This window comes from Oncorhynchus clarkii, chromosome 9 (genome assembly GCF_045791955.1).
Source record: "Oncorhynchus clarkii lewisi isolate Uvic-CL-2024 chromosome 9, UVic_Ocla_1.0, whole genome shotgun sequence".
Classification (NCBI taxonomy): domain Eukaryota; kingdom Metazoa; phylum Chordata; class Actinopteri; order Salmoniformes; family Salmonidae; genus Oncorhynchus; species Oncorhynchus clarkii.
In genome coordinates this window covers 45,193,369-45,217,044 of record NC_092155.1, presented here as the reverse complement: position 1 = coordinate 45,217,044, position 23,676 = coordinate 45,193,369, and the positions used below count along the sequence as shown (strand labels likewise).

Below are 23,676 nucleotides of genomic sequence, written 5' to 3'. Positions count from 1 at the left end.
AAACAATTGGTAACACACTACGCCGTGAAGGACTGAAATCCTGCAGCGCCCGCAAAAGGTCCCCCTGCTCAAGAAAACACATACATGCCCGTCTGAAGTGTGCCAATGAACATCTGAATGATTCAGAGGACAACTGGGTGAAAGTGTTGTGGTCAGATGAGACCAAAATGGAGCTCTTTGGCATCAACTCAACTCGCCGTGTTTGGAAGAGGAGGAATGCTACCTATGACCCCAAGAACACCATCCCCACCCTCAAACATGGAGGTGGAAACATTATGCTTTGGGGGTGTTTTTCTGCTAAGGGGACAGGACAATTTCACCGCATTAAAGGGATGATGGACGGGGCCATGTACCATCAAATCTTGGGTGAGAACCTCCTTCCCTCAGCCAGGGCATTGGAAATGGGTCGTGGATGGGTATTTCAGCATGACAATGACCCAAAACACACAGCCAAGGAAACAAAGGAGTGGCTCAAGAAGAAGCCCATTACGGTCCTGGAGTGGCCTAGCCAGTCTCCAGACCTTAATCCCATAGAAAATCTGTAGAGGGAGCTGTCGGTTCGAGTTGCCAAACGTCAGCCTCGAAACCTTAATGACTTGGAGAAGATCTGCAGAGAGGAGTGGGACAAAATCCCTCCTGAGATGTGTGCAAACCTGGTGGCCAACTACAATAAACGTCTGACCTCTGATTGCCAACAAGGGTTTTGCCACCAAGTACTATGTCATGTTTTGCGAGGGGTCAAATACTTTTTTCCATCATTAAAATTCAAATCAATTTATAAAATTTTTGACATGCGTTTTTCTGGATTTTTTTGTTGTTATTCTGTCTCTCACTGTTCAAATAAACCTACCATTAAAATTATAGACTGATCATTACTTTGTCAGTGGGCAAACGTACAAAATCAGCAGAGGATCAAATACTTTCCCCCCCTCACTGTATATCTTGCCCTGGGCACAAACCCTTATCAAATCAAGAGCTTTTACCTCAATTTTTCTCATGACGAGCAAGCCGTCGACCACTTTCCCTGAAATGTTGAAATACAATATTTTATGAGCCAAATACACATACAACATGTTAAATCTTATCCATTGTAATCCACAATATAGTAATACTAACCGAAGACCACATGCTTTCCATCTAGCCAGTCACATTTCGTACAGGTAATGAAAAACTGACAGCCATTGGTTCCGGGGCCACTGTTTGCCTGCAGAGGACGGATTGGAGGGTTATTACTGGATGCTTCACCTACATTAACCAATAACATCAGTTATAATCTATGTCTATTCATATCAAATGTTTAAATGTCTCCAATGGAACATGTGTGTATGAACAGCAGTGTGTGCGCATACGTGTGAGTTTTTGTCTGAAATAAAAAAAGGTACCATGGATAGGAGGCCAGGAGCAGAGTGCTTCATTCTAAAGTTTTCATCTGCAAATGGTCCTCTGTAGATGCTGCAGATACCTGTCCCATCGCCCTACAGGTGCACCACAGGGTCAAGGGAAACAAAGGAGGACAAATTAGATTAGAAGTAGATTGTAATGCTAATGTATTGGTAATTTAATACAGAGTCCAGAGTCACAGAGAGCGATAGTCCGCCGAGCCCGCTACATATTTCGCACCCTATTTAATTGACTTATCGAATAGCAGATATGTGCGGCTTCCAACTCCGTAGCACACTATTACAGTTGGGTACATGACAAAGTTAACCTGCACCGCAGTGCAGATAAAGGACATGCTGCAAAAAATAGTAGTTATAACGGCATAAACTAACAGTTTGTCTGGAATTCTAAAAGAACAAATCAGAAACAACAAAGAGCAGTGAATTGACTTACATTTACAAAGTCCCCGCCTTGGATCATGAAGTCCTTTATCACCCTAGTAGAGGAGGCAAAAAAATAAAATAAACTTTCAAACTGGCAACAGACTGAGGAGCTTTTTATCTAACAATCAAATTCAATTATACAAAAATATTCATATTGTATCTTACCAAATCATAACGCGTAAGAACGTGCTTGCGAACAAAAGCATTACCAACACAAAGACACTAAACACCCCATCAAGATATAGGTTTTATGGATTCAATAATAACTTAATATGCATGTTGTTGCTTCTTAGACACCATGCCTAGCCTATCACAATATCCATTATTGTGATTTGATGTCAGATCAAAAATATATGTAAAGTAACACTTGTCACATCTTCTTCCATCATCCCACTCAAGCATACCTGTGGAAGGTGCAGCCTTTAAATCCGATAGGGACACCATCTTTTCTGTAGAAGAGAGTTTGTACAGATAAATTAACATGGTACTGCCTCCTTTGCTGTATTGATATAAAAGTCAGCAGAGTATACAGAAAGCCTCTAAAGTTTAAGGAAGGCTAGTTCACCAAAACCTTCAAGTCAGCGCTAGGTAGTTAAAGATAGCGCATTCACATGAAAAGTAATAAACATTAAGTTTCACAAACCAGACATATTACTGTTAACTTGGAAATATACAGTCGCTAGTGAAAGTCTACGCAGCCCTTGCTGCCTTAAAATGAAAATAAATTCAATTTTTTCTTACTGCACATTTTCAAAATGAAAGAAATTATAGAAAATGTTGGGAAATTATATAAAACTCAAATATCTTAACTGGGGTCGTCACACCATAGAGTTAATACTAGGTGGAATCTAACTTATTTTATTTAACCTTTATTTAACTAGGCAAGTCAGTTAAAGAACAAATTCTTATTTACAATGACGGCCTACCAGTCATTGTAATAGCTGCCAAAGGTGCTTCCACCAACTTTGCATAACTCTGAGGACAACATTTTACCATTTTATTTGTTAAAATTGGTCAAACAGCACATTTGGTTGGGAATCATTGGACCACAATATTCTCAGATTTCAAGCTAATTTAAATAAGGCCAGACTCGACCACTTAGGAACACTCAACACCTCTTGGAAAGCCATTCTGGTGTCTTTGGCATTAAAATGTGTTAATTGTCCTACTGAAAAACAAAACTCTCAGGAACCAGGTTTCAATCCAACCATTTCATGTGGATGAATTACCTGTAGCATAAAAAAAGTCACTGCCGGGCTGATGGAAACAGGAAATGTCTGTACATATTCATAAATATTGACCAACAAATTGTTCATTCGACATGGAGGGAACGGAATTCATTACGCAAGAAATGTCAGTGGAAACGCCTTTCTGCTGAAATATTAATATAATAACCATCATATTGAAGTAAACTTGAAGTCACGTGATGATATGTTGTGTGGTGCATGCAGTTTATTAGGCTACAGATTAAATAAATTATCACAGGGTGGTGAGTGTCTTGGTGACATGATGATCGATGCTTGGCTTCTGTTTGACAAATAAAAAAAATCTCATACATAATATTCTCATGTAGGCTAGCCCACCCGCATTGCATCTGCGAGCTGTTGGCTAGAGCGTATGTGCCAAGACCAGAGTGGGCACATTTGCTATTTAACGCAACAGTTTTTGTGACAAAACTAGAGAGTAGAGTTGAAAATGCCCTGGAAAAATATTGAACTTTACATTTTCATTCAGTACATGAAAACCTAAGCAAAAAAAATTACCTTTTATGTGCACTACGTCATCACGCACGTTTTTTTTTTATCCACAACAAGTCACTTTGTTGTGAACACCACTGGTGGGAAAACGTGCATATTTTCCTTTATGCAGATGTTTTAATATTTGCAGGAACATCTGTCACCAATTGGATGGAAACCAAGCTAGGGTTAGGTTTTCAGAAGAATGAGGGGGATTTTCTCTAACATTTTGATCATCACAAACTCCCCCGTCCCTGCCGGTGACAAGCATACCCATGACATGATGCTGCCTCCACAATACTTGAAAATAGAGGGTTTCACCCTGTAGTGTGTAGTATTTGACCCAAGCCTGAAGTTTTTAATTCAGGCCAAAACATTAATTTCTTTGCCGTGTTGTCTTGCAGTATCACTTAACAGCCTTGTTGCAAAAACAATGGATGATTTGGAGTGGATCTTTTTTAACACAGGAGTGGATTTTTTTATTTTCACTTTGCCATACTGGCCAGTAATGTGGCGTAAATGCAATGTTGTTGATCATCTGTATTTTCAAGTATTGTGGTGGCAGCATCACGTTATGGGTATTCTTGTCACCGGCAGGGACTGGGGAGTTTGTCAGGATCAAAATAAATATGAAAGGAGCAAAGTCCTGTTAAAAAGTAAGAGAAAACTCTGTCTCAGTCTTCTGAATACATAAACTCAGCAAAAAAAGAAACATCCCTTTTTCAGGACCGTCTTTCAAAGATAATTCATAATACTCAAAATAACTTCACAGATCTTCATTGTAAAGGGTTCAAACACTCTTTCCCATGCTTGCTTAATGACCAATAAACAATTAATGAACATGCACCTGTGGAACGGTCGTTAAGACACTAACCGCTTACAGACGGTAGGCAATTGACTCTGAAAAACACCAAAAGAAAGATGCCCAGTGTCTCTGCTCATCTGCGTGAATGTGCCTTAGGCATGCTGCAAGGTGGCATGAGGACTGCAGATGTGGCCAGGGACAGCGCTACAGGGAGACAGGACGGACAGCTGATCGTCCTCGCAGTGGCAGACCATGTATAACACCTGCACAGGATCGGTACATCCGAACATCACAACTGCGGGACAGGTACAGGACGGCAACAACAACTGCCCGAGTTACACCAGGAACGCACAATCCCTCCATCAGTGCTCAGACTGTCTGCAATAGGCTGAGAGAGGCTGGACCGTGGGATTGTAGGCCTGTTGTAAGGCAGGTCCTCACCAGACATCACCGGCAACGTCGCCTATGGGCACAAATCCACTTTCACTGGACCAGAGAGGACTGGAAAAAAGTGCTCTTCACTGACGAGTCACGGTTTTGTCTCAGCAGGGGTGATGGTCGGATTCGTGTCTATCGTCGAAGGAATGAGCATTACACCGAGGCCTGTACTCTGGAGCGGGATCGATTTGGATGTGGAGGGTCCGTCATGGTCTGGTGCAGTGTGTCACATTATTACTCACATTATTATGCCAAAGACACACCAAAATAGCTTTCCAATAGGTGTTGAGTGTTACTAAAAATGGTCCATTTAAATCTGCTTGAAAATCAGAGACTTACTCCCAACAAAATTTACTGAGCTTTTGCAAAGTGTAACCCACAAATGTTACCGTTGAAGAAAGTAATGTCCACACAAGGAGCACAATTTTTTTTGTGGTATGCAAAGCACATTTTAGACAACGTTTCCACTCAGATGTCTTGAATCATGCTGATTTGGTAGAATCTTATTCAAAATGATTCACAGCTGTAAAGGCTGACAAATGAGATTATACCAAGTATTGACTCTGGGGTGTGAAGACCTAATTAATAATAAATAACAAAGCTGTCTTGATTATGAAACATTTATATTATTTGTCTTTCACTTTGAAAATGTGTAGTACTTTGATATAATTTTAAGGCAGCAAAATGTGAAGACTGTGCAAGGGGTGTGTAGACTCACTAGGTACTGTACATGCAAATCCTGGTCGAAGGATTCACTTTTACCCTATAGCAGGGGTACTCAACTACTATGTACTATTTGAGAACACACACATTTCCTAGGTGGAAAAAGTGTGAATGGATATTCTCATTTAACAGCGTAGTAACAAACCCCACCTTGCAGCCCCATACTGTTCAAATTTCTCTTGTTGGCATAGAATTTTAGCCGTTTTAAATCTTATTTCTTAACATTTTGCCATGTCTTATGTGTGTTCATATGATAGCCGAGTGACCCAACAAAATAAAATTGAGTGCCCCCTGGGGGTCGAGGGCCCAAGGCACATCATCTGGCCATGCTAACTAGTTTACAAGATTTAGATTAAATAAATTAGGCTAACCTACCTAGCTAACATGGGCTACTTGATCAATTTTTTCCCCCTTCAAATATTGTCGGGACCTGTGGTGGTCCCTATTGACCCCATTCTGGGTCCAGATCCGGACAGCGGTCCGTCCGCCTGTTGAGAATGGCTGCCCTAGAGTAATATCACCATGTAGGTTTTTCCTTTAGGCTCACTTGTCAGATAGGGGTATATGTGTGACAGTGTCAAAACAGATTACAAGATACATTTTCAACCATGTTTGAGTTTCGAAATAGATTGATTTTGCAAAACATTAAGAACACCTTCCTAATATTGAGTTGCACCTCCCCTTTTGCCATCAGAACAGCCTCTATTTGTCGGGCATGGACTCTACAAGGTGTCGAAAGTGTTCCACAGGGATGCTGGTCTATGTTAACTCCAATGCTTCCCACAATTGTGTCAAGTTTGCTGGATCTCCTTTGGGTGGTGGACCATTCTTGATACAAAACGGGAAACTGTTGAGCGTAAAAAACCCAGCAGCGTTGCAGTTCTTGGCACACTCAAACCGGTGTGGCCTGGCACCTACTACCATACCCCGTTCAAAGGCACTGAAATATTTTGTCTTGCCCATTCACCCTCTGAATGGCACACATACACAATCCGTGTCTCAAATTGTCTCCAGGCTTAAAAATCCTTCTTTAGCCAGTCTCCTCCCCTTCATCTACACACTGATTGAAGAGGATTTAACAGGTGACATCAATAACGGATCATAGCTTTCACCTGGAATTACGTGGCCAGTCTGTGTCATGGAAAGCTGTACTGTACACTCAGTGTTTATTTAGAATAAAGTACTCGTCCTTTCCATTTTTATTATTTCAAATCACAGTAATATTTACTGATGTAAAATAGACCAGGGGTTTACCTTTTAGCTAATAGAGTTTGACTAATGACAAATTATTTTTGCAGTTTTTCCCCAAGAATGTCTGAATATATATTGTATAGTCATCATAAAGACTCATTGTTTGTCTCCATAGTTGGAATGTTAGAGTTGCTGTCTGTGGGATTGTTTCCCTTCCCTCAGAAAATCACTATGCAAACTGCAATTAAAAACAGCAATTAACACAAATGGTTGAATGCCTAAAGAACAAGTCGAAAGGAAAAGAGATAGAGGTTGTGGTCTGATTCCCTACCATTCTCCTATTAGGGTGCACAGGTTTTGTATTTTGCAGAGTTGACACATCTCAAAGGAACTGGCCCGACTACTGTCTTTTAATTTGTGCTCAACAGCCTAAACAATAAGTGAAAAGGGACATTTACCACAATTAAAACACCTGTACAGAGGAAAAAAATAACACTCTATACACCTATTCCACTAAGTGGACACCATGGCCAGTGAACAGGCATTTAAAAAAAAATCAAATACCGAACTCTCTTCAAGGGTGAACTATGCTAGTTATAGCTAGTTAGGTGTCAGGAAGATAATGGGAAAGGTTCTACAGCTCCAGTAGATGGCGTTATAAAGCCAACACCTTAACCTGATAGATACTTGTGTCAAGTGAGCAATAAAATCTCTCCTGACTACAGCCTTAAATAGTGACTGTGCTTGTAACTGTGGTAGTACATGGGTACAGTTGGGTGGTCAGAGCGAGTAGATCAGCAAGTGTACCAGGGATCAATATATAGCCTACTCTAGTGTCCATAGAGATGCCCTTACCTGAATTCCCCTGTGCAGAACTGCCTGTAAAAGACAAAATAAATAATTTATTCATTGGAAGGGCAAAAATCACCTCTACTAATCATCTCTAACAAATCTTTAATAATTCAGGATGGTGCAATTTACTAAACATTGCAGATATGTCAGAGGCATGTCTCTTCTACAGAATAATTTTCGATCCGACATTCTACAACATTATGCCATACTGAATGTGGCCTTGATGTGACAGGGCATGATTTTGCACTAGGAAGTCATGAAATTTGTTTAGGTAAAATTACCGAAAGTTCTCAGCCGTCTTTGGAACCACATCGGCAAAGAGTTCTACCTTCATTCTCCCAACTTCCTGGAAAACAGTAAGTCAAAAAGGGCTGACTTCTGTAAACACTCCACATGCAAATATTGACAGGAGACCACAATAGTCATCACCTTGCTCGACCGGGTTTCGAAAGTCGCTTTTGCCCACATTCACATTTTCTGGTATGCTTAACAACTAGTATTTCTAAACTACATTCATTGTTCTGCATGAGAAATGGTTTTCTGGAAGCAATGTAAAATGTATATGACAAAACATAGTATCTATATCGTTTGACCAAAGAACTTCTGGTTTCTTGTATTCAACAATATTTTGTCATCATCATATCATACTCACATGGTAAGACACTTTACTCAAATTAAATGACTAATAGGCTACTTAATGAATACCTGTTCCCACTGGATTAATTAAGCAGTACCAACTGTAGGGTTGCCATGATACTGTTATTGAGGTGGGCAACTCCAGTACTCAAATTTTCCATGGCAAAAAGGAAAATAAGAAGCAAACTAAACTCTTTGAAAACCTGCTTTATGTCAAATATTGTGCTACAGCTTTGAAATTCAGCCCCTCTGAAAAGAGCCATTTGTCCCCAAGGCATCCCCGGAGAGCTTCTGTGTTGTTAAACAAATATTGGCGGTGCAGGAGCAGCCTCCACTTAGTCAACACCCAGCACACTTCGATTTTCTCGGTAATTGCCTCAAATCGCCCAGCGGATCCTTTGCGCCATGTATACCGGATAAACCACACACAGGCTTTTTACACCCTAATATAGGTGTTCCTTTCATCCCTGTTAATTAACCATTTGTTCAGGTTGAGAAAGAAATCTAGACCTGGCCTTTGTTCCCCTTGGAGACAGAACATTTCATTTAACCTGGACCAAAACAAACCACGTGACTCCATAATATCCTGAACATTTACAGGGATCAGCAAGCAAACACTGGCTGGCCTCTAGCTGCTCTAATGCAGGGGTTGGGTCACTGAGGTGGTAGGGAGTTCTTTATTGCATTGAACAGACAAGAGTAGATGTGTCTTCCCCCCCCCCCCCCTTACACACCTTACATAGCCCTCAGCCTGCTATGCAAAATAGGCCATTACATAAATGCCCAACCAACATATGCCAACCTATTAGCAGCACGTATCATGAAAGTCAAACTACTTTACCATAATAAAAAAAAAAAATTGTTACCCCGCTCAGGCCATACATTTACAGTACACATGCATTTACAAAACAACAGTTCACAACATGAGGGGTGAGGGGGTTGGCTACAATATAAAATGGAACTCTAGACCATAACCGTATACTCGATTTTACAGGAATCATTCCTGATGGACGTCTCGGGTTTGAACAGTGTTGTCCCCATATCGGCATCACAGCAGAAGAGCACGTTTGTAAGACACACCGACTCTTCAACAAAACAAACGTTTCTGCATGATCTTAGTGATGAATCTTCATCTTCACCCCACCCAAAACTCAACAACAGCCTATTCAAAACTGAGAGAAGGTTGTACCTGAGGAGGGAAGGGCATGGAGGGTGGTTGAAGCCGCCAGGTAGAATTACAGGTGTGTCAGGTTGGTTGCAAGGCTAGTTTCACCCAGAAAAGCCTGAGCAGGTAATAGACCCACCCACAATGAGGCAGTAAAATGACCATATAATAAGGAAGTGCTTGTCAAACACTACTAGCCTGTTGCTAAGAGTAAAGCACACACCTGTTGATGCTGCCACTGGATCTCACACTACACATACATGACCAGGATTACCCACAACGATTAAGAGGTAAGGCCTACTTGCAGTGTTCAAAAGATCACAGTATTATGTGGATTGATATTGTTTTACGATGACAATGAAAAAGCTAAGTATAAGGCAGCCCTATCCCTGGGTTTGCAATAAAGCTGAGGGGTGAGGATGGCTGAATGTAGCCTAATCATGCTCAAATTCATAGATGGAGCTATGGATGCAAGGACTAACATTCCCTGAGATCAGCATGATAGTTGATAAGCTTAAAAAAATGGTGTATTCTTTGAAGATTCCTGTATCTGGAAATATCTGGGTTAAGCAATAGCATTGTATCAAAAGAAGGCACGCATTTCCTCCTACGCGTAAACAAACCTGTTTTTTATAGGAATGAATAGTAAAACGGATTGGATTGCCATACCTGAAATATTAGCTTTTGTCTAGCCTCAGGCTGTCACCAGTTAAATATACATAATTGGCTACTATATTTCCTAACACTTGAGGTTGTTGGACTCCAAACAATGAGTGTTGAGGCATGCTACATGGGCGATTCCACGCCAGTGGGAGTGGAAACTATTTTTTGCATCTTAGATTGTTCTGAGAATTCTCACATAGGAACTTCATTGGGAGGACTGACGTTTAACATACTTTTGTATCACAAACCATTTTTGAGAAAAGCATAATCAAATTGGCAATTTTAGGCCCTTTTTAGACACACATGCCTCCTGTAAGACCCTATGATCTACGAATCGTACATGATACAGGCAACATATTGGTGTCATTATAACATTCTCATAAATATGGAGTAAGCCTATGTATAGATTTTGAAATACACATTTTCAAATTAATTTATTCAACATAAAATAATATCTTCAAACTACTCTTTTTGATTTTTCTTATTTTAAAGACATTGTTTGTAGCAATATACTCTTCAAACTAGGGCTGGGAAATATGGCCTAGAAATCATATTTATATTTTACAAACTTATGGGCGATTCACAACATACAGTGTCTTCGGAAAGTATTCAGACCTCTACTTTTTACTCATTGTTACATTACAGCCTTATTCTAAAAGGGATCAATCTACACACAATATCCCATAATGAGAAAGCAAAAACAGGTTTTTAGAAAAGTTGGCTAATTTTAAAATAAACTGAAATATCACATTTACATAAGTATTCAGACCCTTTACTCAGTAATTTGTTGAAGCACATTTGGCAGCGATTACAGCCTTGAGACTTGGGCATGAAGCTACAAGCTTGGCACACATGTATTTTGGGAGTTTCTCCCATTCGTCTTCTCTGCAGATCCTCTCAAGCTCTGTCAGGTTGGATAGAGAGCATCGCTGCACAGCTATTTTCAGGTCTCCAGAGACGTTCGATTGGGTTCTGGCTGGCCCACTCAAGGATATTCAGAAACTTGTCCCGAAGCCACTCCTGCGTTGTCTGGCTGTATGCTTAGGGTCGTTGTCCTGTTAGACTGGGGGCGAAGGTTAACCTTCCAAGCTCCCGGGCACTCTGGAGCAGGTTTTCATTAAGGATCTCTGTACTTTGCTCCATTCATCCTGCCTTCAATCCTGACTCGTCTCCCAGTCCCTGCCGCTGAAAAACATCCCCACAGCATGATGCTGATACTACCATACTTCAGCTTAGGGATGGTGCCAGGTTTCCTCCAGACGTGACGCTTGTCATTCAGGCCAAATAGTTATTTTTTCCTTTAATCAGACCAGGGAATCTTGTTTCTCATGGTCTGAGAGTCTTTAGATGCCTTTTGGCAAATTCCAAGCAGGCTGTCATGTGCCTTTTACTGAAGAGTGGCTTCTGTTTGGCCACTCTAACATAAAGGCTGGATTTGTAGAGTGCTGCAGAGATGGTTATCCTTCTGGAAGGTTCTCCCATCTCCACAGAGGAACTCTACAGCTCTGTCAGAGTGACCATCGAGTTATTGGTCACCTCCCTGGCCAAGGCCCTTCTTCCCCGATTGCTCAGTTTGGCCGGGCGGCCAGCTCTAGGAAGAGTCTTGGTGGTTCCAAACTTCTTTCATTTAAGAATGGAGGCCACTGTGTTCTTGGGGACCTTCGATGATGCAGACATTTTTTCGCACCCTTCCAGAGATCTGTGCCTCGACACAATCCTGTCTCGGAGCTCTACGGACAATTCCTTCAACCTCATGGCTTGGTTTTTGCTCTGACATGCACTGTCAACTGTGGGACCTTAGAAAGGCACACACCTGTCTATATCATGTCCAATGAATTGAATTTACCACAGGTGGACTCCAAATCAACTTACAGAAACATCAAGGATGATCAATGGAAACAAAGGGTATGAATACTTACATAAATAAAAGGTCTCTTTATCTTGTTATACATTTGCAAACATTTCTAACAACTTGTTTTTGCTTTGTCATTATGGGGCAGTGTGTGTAGATGGCTGAGGAAAAAATGTATTTAATCCATTTTAGAATAAGGCTGTAACGTAACAAAATGTGGAAAAATGGAAGGGGTCTGAATACTTTTTTTTTGTGAGAAATGTGAGAATTTCCAGAACAATCTGAGATACCAAAAATATTATCCGCTCACACTGGTGCCAACTTACATTAGGAAGAGTTTAAGTTTCTTATTTTTGACTTCCATAAGGTGTTGTTGTTTCTGTAGATGAGTCATGAAATGCCAGGTAGTACTGATAACACTAGAAACAGTCTAATTTCTTGGTAAAAGCTGTTTGTATATTACTGCTAACTGCTCCGCTCTCTTCGACAGCTTTTTCCTGAGCATGGTGACGTCGACCGGAACATCACAGACCCAATAGGTTACTTCTGGGGCTGGGCACAGTCTCAACGGCAAAAGCTTCAACATGCTGGCCATCATTGAGTCGTGGGAAGAGGAAGGGAGCTGCATCAAGGACAACACCAGCCAGTTTCTGTTCATCTTGCTGTTAAAGGTGGGCATGGACTGTCTGGTCCTGTTCATCAGCCTGCGCCGGCTTAACACCTCCTTCATGGGCGTCTGTGGTCTCTCCGTCTTCCTGGTCGACGTGGCGTTGGCATGCGCCGTTGTGGCCGTTTGGTTACTAGGACCTGACCGCTCCCCAGTGTCCGTGTGCTTCCTCTTGGCGCAGGCCTCGGCCGTGTTCAACGCGCTCCCTCTGCCCGTGCTGGGCCTGGGGCTGCTGGACTACGCCACAGAGTCACGCTACACCTCCTGCCATGCCGCCCCCTGCAGGACCTTGTGGAACTGCACCCTGACACTTCTGGTGTGGGTGCTGGCCGGCGTGCGCTCCGGCTGCTCAGCCTTCCCCATCCTCATAGAGGTGGAGTACGAGGGAGGGAGGCATGCTTTAGGGTGCGTGGTGCAGGAGTCTGTGTTTGTAGTACATTTCTCAGTGGGGATCTCCGTAGCCGTCTGCTGTGTGCTGATGCTGCACTACAAACGTCTTTCCTCGTGGATGAAGGAGGCCAACAGGCTCTCAGAGTATAGGGACGACGTCAACCCAACGCTGCACAGCGACTTGAGCTTCAGGTATGCCAAGTTCGGCAAGCCAGGGGCTGACAAGGACGAGGAGAAAGCACTGGCGGTGGAAACCGAATGGCAGAGGTACCCCCTTTACCTCGGACTGACTTTGGGCTTCAGCACAACGTGGGCATCATACCTGGTCATGTGCGTTGCCTGTGAGCTCTTGGGCCTTGCGGTTCCCGCCTACATTGCCATCAACCTCCTGTGGTTGGAGTGTGCCAATAGCTTATTGGTAGGGCTGGTGTTCTGGCTCAAGAGCGACTGGCTGGGGCCGTACAGCGATCTCCCGGACGACATCTGCCAGTGGCAGGTTTACTGGCACTTAAGTAGAGGACCCGTTAGAGACTCGGAGAAACTTCCCAAGACTGTGTTCAGCCTGTCAGGCAAGGACAGAAACCCACTCCTGCATGTCTGAATTAGGCCAATCGAAAGTGGGCTTGGCTCATGATGCGCGATAAGCCTACTATATTACCTTTACATTCCTTTGATAATGTTCCTTTCAGATATGACAAAAGAAAGCAATTACGCTGTTACATACTTCTACTGATAGCCTTGTTACTAGCCTATATGATTCTCAATAGTTCCTGCCCTTGATATGTTAACTGTATGAAGGGTGGTGCTGTTAGTTTAGGCTAGCCCATTGTTACAACAAGCACTTTCACACACATCCAACAATATGGGCATAGTAAAAGGACCTGCAACACTTTATGTAGTAGTGTACTTTGTATGTTTGCTCAATAAACTCTCTGTACCGACTCCCACTCCTCGAAGTTTCATGTTTCTCTGTTACAGGTTTTTCAATATGCTTTAGAGAAACCGGGCGATGCTCATTAAACTAGTTTTAACTGTCTGTAGAAACTGAGTTACAAAACCATGACGCATCTGCAAAAAGCAACTATCATTCTGAAGACTAAGATGCCTAGTTTTTGGTAAAGTGTCTTATTTTAAATACATTTTAGATTTCTGCCTGAATTTTGTAAAAATGTACACCCCTAATTCTCATTACTGAAATTTGTCGGGATTAAATTCTCTGGTCATTTTCAACAATTCTAACTTGTTTGAATAAAAACAGTATGCTGTTGTTTGTCCATTAATAATAAAAACAATTCTATACTAGTTGAAGTTTCCATTAATCTATAGGTATTATGGAAAAACAGTGTTTGTGGACACGTCTCTCATTAAAGTAAGACTTTTTCAAGTTCCTGTAAAAACAGTTAAATACATATTTATTCTCCTATGATGCATCATCTAGAGGAGAAGTCCTTACTTTTGTATTGATTATATTCCTGGGGTCCAGCAAAATTAAGGCAGTTCACATAATTTTAAAAACATAACAATACATTCACAGATTTCACAACACACTGTGTGCCCTCAGGCTCCTACTCCATCACATATCTACAGTACAAAATCCATGTGTGCGTGTGTGTACAGTTTGCATGTTATCGTGTATGTGTGTGTATGTGTGTGTATGCATGTGTCTATGTTTGTGTTGCTTCACAGTCCCTGCTGTTCCATAAGGGCTATTTTTTATCTTCTTCATTTTTTTTTAATCTACATTTTACTGCTTGCATCAGTTATTTGATGTGAAATAGAATTCCATGTAGCCATGGCTCTATGTAGTACTGTGCGCATCCCATAGTCTGTTTTGGACTCGGGACTGTGAAGAGACCTCTGTGACATGTCTTGTGGGGTATGGGTGTCCGAGCTGTGCGGCGCCAAGTAGTGATTAAGTCAATCTCTCCTCCACTTTGAGCCAGGAGTGATTGACATGCATATGATTAATATTAGCTCTCTGTGCACATCCAAGGACCAGCTGTGCTGCCCTGTTCTGAGCCAATTGCAAATTTCCTAAGTATTTTCTTGTGGCACCTTACCACGCGACTGAACAGTAGTCCAGGTGCGACAAAACTAGGGCCTATAGGACCTGCCATGTTGATAGTGTTGCTAACTTCTTTGGGACTGGGGGGGCAGTATTGAGTAGCTTGGATAAAAAGGTGCCCAGAGTAAACTGCCTGCTACTCAGGCCCAAAAGCTAGAATATGCATATAATTAGTAGATTGATAGAAAACACTCTGAAGATTCTAAAACTGTTTGAATGATGTCTGTGAGTATAACAGGCAAAAACCTGAAATAAAATCCAACCAGGAAGTGGGAAATCTGAGGTTTGTAGTTTTTCAAGTCATTGTCTATCGAAGATAGGAAGTGCAATATGACCCCATATGACACTAAGGCTTCCACTAGATGTCAGCAGTCTTTAGAACCTTGTTTGAGGCTTCTACTGTGAAGGGGGAGAGAAAGATAGCTGTTTGAGCCAGAGGTCTGGCAGAGTGCCATGAGCTGATCACGCGTGCGCCTGTGAGAGTTAGCTGTGTTCCATTGCATTTCTAAAGACAAAGGAATTCTCCGGTTGGAACATTATTGAAGATTTATGATAAAAACATCCTAAAGATGGATTCTATACATCGTTTGACATGTTTCTACGAACTGTAATAGAACTTTTTGACATTTCGTCTGAACAAGTGATCGCGCATTATGCATTTGGATTACTGGGCTAAACGCGTGAACAAAAAGGAGGTATTTGGACATAAATGATGGACTTTATCGAACAAAACAAACATTTATTGTGGAACTGGGATTCCTGGGAATGCATTCCGATCAAGATCATCAAAGGTAAGTGAATATTTATAAAGCCATTCCTGACACCTCTCCTTCGTTCGGAAAATGTCTGAATGTTTTTCTGTGACTAGCGCTGACCTAACATAATCGCACTGTGTGCTTTCGCCGGAAAGCCTTTTTGAAATCTGACACATAAGTTGCATTAAGATACATGTGTTAACGTGGGCTATTTTGAGCACTTTTCTTCTGGGATGCTTAATTGTTTTTACTGCTTTACTCGGGAAGCTTAACACCAGTAGATGTGTTCCTTATGCTAATGCAGGGTGAGCTGCACACAGTGGGACTTCCTACTAGGGCACACCGGCTCAGTGCTAACAGTATAAATCGGGTTCGTAGGCACATGATGATTGTGCATACAATTGCTGTAGGATCAGCAGAGACATTCAGAGCAGTTAGAGGGACATGTATTAAGTTACTTATATTGCATCTACCCCTGATGTGATGTATATTTGCTGAAGCATTATGACAACTCTGCATCAAGATGGCGTAGGCGTGTTTTGTTCGTCCTCTCGTGTACTTTTGTATTTTTTTGTATATATTTCGATTTTATTTTCAATCTCTTCTCCATTTTGGTTCAATTACACCTTCCGGTAACCTGTCTCACCCAATGTGATACGGAACCGCTATTATTTGTTATTTTTAGACCTTATAGCAAGAACCACAGCCATTAGAAGCTAACCAGCTATTTAGCTACAAGCTATTTAGTCATTGTTAGCCACTGCTAGCGGACTTTACTTTCTGCACAGGTACCAGCCCTTTAAAAAAAAAATATATATATATATATATTTTTTTATTTTTTATTTTTTATTTTTTTTTTGCCTGGATAATACTCGCCAGCCTACCAGTAACGGACTGTCTCTCCACTACAATGCCGGATTCCTGCCGTAATCCCTGGACCATTCTCCTGATCTTCACAGCTAGATTACCGAAGCTATCACTGAGGCCCCCCTCCCGGCCTACTCAGTTGTTCACCTGGACTCCACCCAAACACGGCTAGAACACACTACTCCATCGGATCATTGCCGTAAGCTCTGAACCGTGGCACCGGATCACCGCTGCTACGAGTGGCTATAGTGGCTAACACCTCTGCCCCGAAACTAGCACCAGTTACCGTGAGCCAGGCGCATCTCCCGGACAGAAAACTAAATTACTACAACTACAATACCTCTTTTGCCACCTGGCTTGGATCCTTAGTCGACGACAGGTCTGCTGACAAATACTCCATCCGCTGTGTCTTCAACTGGCTTCCGTCGGAGCAGACGCTTCTACTAGCCCCGGGCTACTAACTTTAAATGCTTCGTCGCCCGCGTGCTAGCGTAGTAACGACTAATCCGCGGCCTCCCAGTTCCATCTATAGCTGATGACCGTTGGACTGTCCACTAATCACGGTACTCCATTCTGCTTATATATTTATTTTAGTTGTTTATCTGCCGGCCCCAGCCGCAAACTCAGGCTCTGTGTGTAGTTAACCGACCCTCTGCCCTTTCATCGCCATTTTAGCTGTTGTTATTTTAGCTGATTAGCTGTTGTCTTAGCGATCTGTCCAAATCAACACCTGTGATTACTTTATGCCTTGCTGTATGTCTCTCTCATATGTTAATATGCCTTGTATACTGTTGTTTAGGTTAGTTATCATTGTTTTAGTTTACAATGGAGCCCCTAGTTCCACTCATTATACCTCTGATACCTCCTTTGTCCCACCTCCCACACATGCGGTGACCTCACCCATTATAACCAGCTTATCCTGAGATACAACCTCTTATGATCACTCAGTGCCTGGGCTTACCCCCACCCCACCATACCTGTCTGCACATTATGCCCTGAATCTATTCTACCACGCCCAGAAATCTGCTCCTTTTATTCTTTGTCCCCAACGCTCTAGGCGAGGCCAGCAACAATTCTGAGATTTCCATACCCAGCTACAACATCTTCCGTCAAGATAGAACTGCCAAAGGGGGAGGAGTTGCAATCTAATGCAGAGAGAGCCTGCAAAGTTCTGTCATACTTTCCAGGTCTATACCCAAACAGTTTGAACTTCTAATTTTAAAAATTAACCTCTCCAGAAATAAGTCTCTCACTGTTGCCGCCTGCTATCGACCCCCTTCCGCTCCCAGCTGTGCCCTGGACACCATTTGTGAATTGATCGCCCCCCATCTAGCTTCAGAGTTCGTTCTGTTAGGTGAACTAAACTGGGATATGCTTAACCTCTAGGGTACGCGGGACGCTAGCGTCCCATCTGGCCAACATCCAGTGAGGTTGCAGAGCGCCAAATTCAATTACAGAAATACTCATTATAAAAATTCAGAAAACAAACATATTTTACATAGATTTAAACATTAACTTCTTGTTAAACCAACCAGTGTCATATTTATAAAAATGCTTTTCGTTGAAAGCATACCTAGCCCAGAGCATACCTAGCCCAGAACATAGCCCAGTTGACAAATTATTAAAAACAGTAACCAGCCAAGCAGAAGCGTTACAAAACTCAGAAAGAGAAAATGAATCCCTTACATTTGATGATCTTCATATGGTGGCAATCAGAAGACATTAATTTACTCAATAAATGTTCCTTTTGTTCAAAGTCTCTTTATATCCAAAAACCTCCGTTTGTTAGCGCGTTTTCTTTAGTAATCTACAGGCTCAAACTCAGTCAAAACAATCAGACAAATAATCCAAATTGTATCCGTAAAGTTCATAGAAACATGTCAAATGATGTTTATATTCAATCCTCAGCTTGTTTTTTAGCCTAAATGATCTATAACATTTCAAACGGACAATAAAGTTGTCAATATAAAAAGGTAAACAAGAAATACACTTGCTCATGAAAAAGCTCTGCGACGCAGTAGGGTCCACTTGTTCAGACTGGTCTTATTCCCTCATTTATAAGAATACAAGCCTGAAACGATTTCTAAAGACTGTTGACATCTAGTGGAAGGCATAGGAACTGCAAATGGAGTCCTAAGTCAATGGATACTGTAATGGCATTGAATAGAAAACTACAAAACCTACTTCCTGAATGGACTTTTCTCAGGTTTTCGCCTGCTAAATCAGTTCTGGCATACTCGCAGACACTATTTTAACAGTTTTGGAAACTTTAGAGTGTTTTTTATCCAAATCTATCAGTTATATGCATATCATATCTTCTGGGCCCGAGTAGCAGGCCGTTGAAGTTGGGCATGCTTTTCATCCAAAATTCCAAGTGCTGCCCCCCTACCCTAGAGAGGTTAACACCCCCGCAGTCCTACGATCTAAGCTAGATGCCCTCAATCTCACACAAATCATCAAGGAACCCACCAGGTACAACCCTAAATCTGTAAACATGGGCACACTCATAGACATTATCCTGACCAACTTGCCCTCCAAATACACCTCCGCTGTTTCCAATCAGGATTTCAGCGATCACTGCCTCATTGCCTGTATTCGCTATGGGTCCGCAGTCAAACGACCACCCCTCATCACTGTCAAACGCACTTCTGCGAGCAGGCCTGTCTAATCAACCTGGCCCGGGTATCCTGGAAGGATATTCACCTCATCCCGTCAGTCGAGGATGCCTGGTCAATCTTTAAAAGGAATTTCCTCACCATCTTAGATAAGCATGCCCCGTTCAAAAACTGCAGAACTAAGAACAGATATAGCCCTTGGTTCACTTCAGACTTGACTGCCCTTGACCAGCACAAAAACAAACTGTGGCGGACTGCCATAGCATTGAATAGTCCCCGCGATATGCAACTGTTCAGGGAAATCAGGAACCAATACACGCAGTCAGTAAGGAAAGCAAAGGCTAGCTTTTTCAAGCAGAAATTCACAACCTGCAGCTCTAACTCCAAAACGTTTTGGGACACTGTAAAGTCCATGGAGAACAAGAGCACCTCCTCCCAGCTGCCCACTGTACTGAGGCTAGGTAACACGGTCACCACTGATAAATCCATGATAATCGAAAATTTCAATAAGCATTTCTCAACGGCTGGCCATGGCTTCCGGCTGGATACTCCAACCCCAGCCAACAGCTCCGCCACCCCGCAGCTACTCGCCCAGGCCTCCACAGCTTCTCCTTCACCCATATCCAGGCAGGATATGTTCTGAAAGAGCTGCAAAACCTGGACCAGCACAAATCAGCTGGGCTAGACAATCTGGACCCTCTCTTTCTAAAACTATCCGCCGCCATTGTTGCAACCCGTTACCAGCCTGTTCAACCTCTCGTATCGTCCGAAATCCCTAGAGATTGGAACGCTGCCGCGGTCATCCCCCTCATCAAAGGGGGTGACACCCTAGACCCAAACTGTTACAGACCTATATCCATCCTGCCCTGCCTATCTAAAGTCTTTGAAAGCCAAGTTAATAAACAGATCACTGACCATTTCGAATCCCACCGTACCTTCGCTGTGCAATCCGGCTTCCGAGCCGGTCACGGGTGCACCTCAGCCACGCTCAAGGTACTGAACGATATCATAACCGCCATTGATAAAAGACAGTACTGTGCAGCCGTCTTCATTGACCTGGCCAAGGCTTTCGACTCTGTCAATCACCGTATTCTTATCGGCAGACTCAATAGCCTTGGTTTTTCTAATGACTGCCTCGCCTGGTTCACCAACTACTTTGCAGACAGAGTTGAGCGTGTCAAATCGGAGGGCATGTTGTCCGGACCTCTGGCAGTCTATGGGGTACCACAGGGTTCAATTCTCGTGCCGACTCTTTTCTCTGTATATATCAATGATGTCGCTCTTGCTGTGGGCGATTCCCTGATCCACCTCTACGCAGACGACACCATTATGTATACTTCTGGCCCTTCCTTGGACACTGTGCTAACTAACCTCCAAATGAGCTTCAATGCCATACAACACTCCTTCCGTGGCCTCCAACTGCTCATTAAACCCTAGTAAAACCAAATGCATGCTTTTCAACCGTTTGCTGCCTGCACCCGCCCGCTCGCCCGACTAGCATCACCACCCTGGACGGTTCCGACCTAGGTATTTATAGTTGTCCACATATTCTAAGTGTCTGGTTAGACTGTAAACTCTCCTTCCAGACTCATATTAAACAGCTCCAATCCAAAATAAAATCTAGAATAGGCTTTCTATTTCGCAACAAAGCCTCCTTCACTCACGCTGCCAAACTTACCCTAGTAAAACTGACTATCCTACCGATCCTCGACTTCGGCGATGTAATCTACAAAATAGCTTTCAACACTCTACTCAGCAAACTGGATGCAGTCTATCACAGTGCCATCCGCTTTGTTACCAAATCACCTTATACCACCCACCACTGCGACCTGTATGCTCTAGTCGGCTGGCCCTCGCTACATATTCTTCGCCAGACCCACTGGCTCCAGGTCATCTAAGTCTATGCTAGGTAGAAAGAATAGTAGAAACTCCAAATACATGTGTGCCAAGCTTATAACGTCATACCCAAGACGTGAGGCTGTAATCACTGCCAAGGGTGCTTCAACAAAGCACTGAGTAAAGGGTCTGAATACTTGTGTAAATGTGATATTTCCAGTTTTTACAAAACGTTTTTATTTTTTCCAGTTTCTGCTTTGTCATTATGAGGTATTGTGTGTTGATTGATGAGGGGGGAAACTATTTAATCCATTTTAGAATAAATCTGTAACAAAATGTGGAAAAAGTCAAGGGGTCTGAATACTGTAAATACATTCGTTTATTATAAAAGCTAAAATGTTGATATGAATACATGTCATTGAAATTTTGTCCTATAAGCCACATGTAGAATATTAGGTTTCTACATTTTTACACCGTATCTTTAAAAACATTAAGTTTGTCATGGAAGATCTGTCATGTAAATCATTGAACTCCTGAAGAAACGTTACTTCTGTGACCCCAAATGTTTGGATATATTGGTGAAGTTAGTCAATTCGGTGACATGACTGAACAAAATGTAAATAAGAATGTTGCGTGGGTAATATAGGTCAAATCTGTTAACCTGGTTGGGTTAGAGGCAAACAGTTCTCTGAAGTAATTGTGCAACCATGACGCTAACAATTCTCTCGGGCACTCGGAAACAACGGTAGAGGGATGCCTTATCATTACCGCAATTATCTGGGAGATCTTTTTCAAAGTCGCACAGTGCTCCCAAACAAACTCCTGGTCGCATAGCCAAATATTTTGCCGCATATGCAACTAAATTGGTAGGGCTTTAGAGGGAGAGCAGTGTCCCCCACTATTGTGTATGGTATATTTCCCAACTCTTCACTCCCAGGCAGAAAGGCATCTTGGGGCACCTGCAGGGTTTTTGACCCCATTCCCCTTCCAATTGGAGAGTTGGCATAGACTCCGGAGTTTCTCCAAAATCCCCCAACTTGAATAGCTGTGAAGCGATAGTTGGCATCCACAACGGCAAGTAGCACCACAGAAAGGGTTCCTTTATAATTAAAGAAACATCTCCCTGAGTTTGGTGATCATAATACATTTTCCATCAACCAATCCCAAACAATTGGGAAAGTCCCATTTTTTTCTTAAACTCTTGAGCAGTTTGTATCTAGGTTTCCTCGGTGGGTCACAGCAGATTGAGAGGAGGATGGATGCTGGCGACATATGGCCTCAAAAATCTCCATAATCGATTTAAAGATGATAGGTGAAGGCCAGGCTGAAAATAAAGCCTCCAGATGCCAAGTATCTGCTAATGACAAAATAAATATTTGGTTATTGGTTAACAATCATGTCCATTTTACTCTTCACAGATGTTGAAATTGTGCAAAACCAGATGGAAATCCCTCCATGGCACTTTTGGAAGGCATCTACATAAGACCCAACCCAACGGTTCTAGGGTAAACAATCAGAAAGAATGGAAATATGATAATTCTTGATAGCTTACATCCAGTCAAGGTAAGTTATAATACATTTGAATTGATTACACTTTTTATTGGGCACTGAATACTGAACCTCATGGTCTGCTGTATTGCTAGCATTATTTCCTACCTGCTAAGTCACTACCTGATCAATTAATGTCAACTGGCATCAGATTTCTGAATTAGTGATTATATCTCAGTCACTTGTACTTAACTATGTTATCACTCCTCAATCATGGTGAAATCAGAAAACATTTTCCACTCAAAAATGTAACCAGGAAAAGGCACTAACCACATCGTCCTATCCCCAAAGTAATATAATTGGTTCTGAGTTTGTTTTAATATTTCAACTTGCTTGTCCCGATCGCTTCTGGTGCAGCAAGACAAAAGCGAAACGTGCAAGCCTGCGTACGAGCGTGGCCGGTTTAGCCAAGGTTTAAGGGCCTCCTTACCAAAACACAAATTTGATTACCACATCATTTTGAGGTCCATTTTGGCAATGAGAACCTTTATAATTTAGGTATTAAGCTAATTCTAATGTATATTCAATGGGTGTGCTGTGTTGGTAACTTTATCTACTAGGACCACTATTTACAACTATTGTATAGACTTTTGGTTAAAACAACAATGAATAAGTATGGTTTGTCCCCCACCAAAAAAATGGGGTGTACAAAACCCATGTAACATACTGCAGGAGAAAATCTGCAGTTTGTGTTTCAGCAAAGAGCAATCCCGTCACTTAAAGGAGCATATCCCCCATTGACTTATATCGGTTTTCACACTTACATATAATGCTGTTTGATAACCCATGACAGTTTTTGGTCCATATCTCACATATTTAGATACAGTATGCCTATAAATTATTATCCAATTTGCCCATAGGATCCCATTCAATCCAGAAATGTATCTAAAAAACCTTACAACCACACCTATCCACATCCTAATACACCAATATCACCTGTAATAGAAGGCCTGCATCCCGGAGTCACCTCTTCACTGTTGACGTTGAGACTGGTGTTTTGCGGGTACTATTTATAAAATTATAAACTTGGATTAGCTAACTACTTGCCA

At 42.1% G+C, this 23,676-nt stretch overlaps 2 protein-coding genes across 3 annotated transcripts in view; one reads left to right on the top strand and one right to left on the bottom strand.

Moving 5' to 3' along the window:
* Positions 1-23,676, bottom strand: part of LOC139417253 (peptidylprolyl isomerase H (cyclophilin H)) — a 35,372-nt gene that overhangs the window by 3,312 nt on the left and 8,384 nt on the right. The window contains exons 2-8 of one of the 2 annotated variants that reach the window (XM_071166504.1): positions 7,850-7,914; positions 7,572-7,595; positions 2,228-2,272; positions 1,834-1,876; positions 1,383-1,475; positions 1,117-1,204; positions 984-1,024 (exon numbers count right to left, since the gene is read on the bottom strand). In XM_071166504.1, the coding sequence (XP_071022605.1) occupies positions 984-1,024; positions 1,117-1,204; positions 1,383-1,475; positions 1,834-1,876; positions 2,228-2,272; positions 7,572-7,595; positions 7,850-7,914 (399 nt within the window). The remainder of the gene's footprint in view (positions 1-983; positions 1,025-1,116; positions 1,205-1,382; positions 1,476-1,833; positions 1,877-2,227; positions 2,273-7,571; positions 7,596-7,849; positions 7,915-23,676) is intronic. The other variant, XM_071166503.1, reaches the window with a different exon arrangement.
* On the top strand, positions 9,507-14,106 carry LOC139417252 (probable G-protein coupled receptor 160). Its single transcript, XM_071166502.1, has 2 exons — positions 9,507-9,659; positions 12,375-14,106. The coding sequence occupies exon 2, from the start codon at positions 12,469-12,471 to the stop codon at positions 13,540-13,542; it is 1,074 nt and encodes a 357-aa protein (XP_071022603.1). The 5' UTR covers positions 9,507-9,659; positions 12,375-12,468; the 3' UTR covers positions 13,543-14,106.

Coding starts and splice junctions, on each gene's coding strand:
- LOC139417252 (XM_071166502.1), top strand. CDS start 12,469: ATGCTGGCCATCATTGAGTCGTGGGAAGAGGAAGGGAGCTGCATCAAG.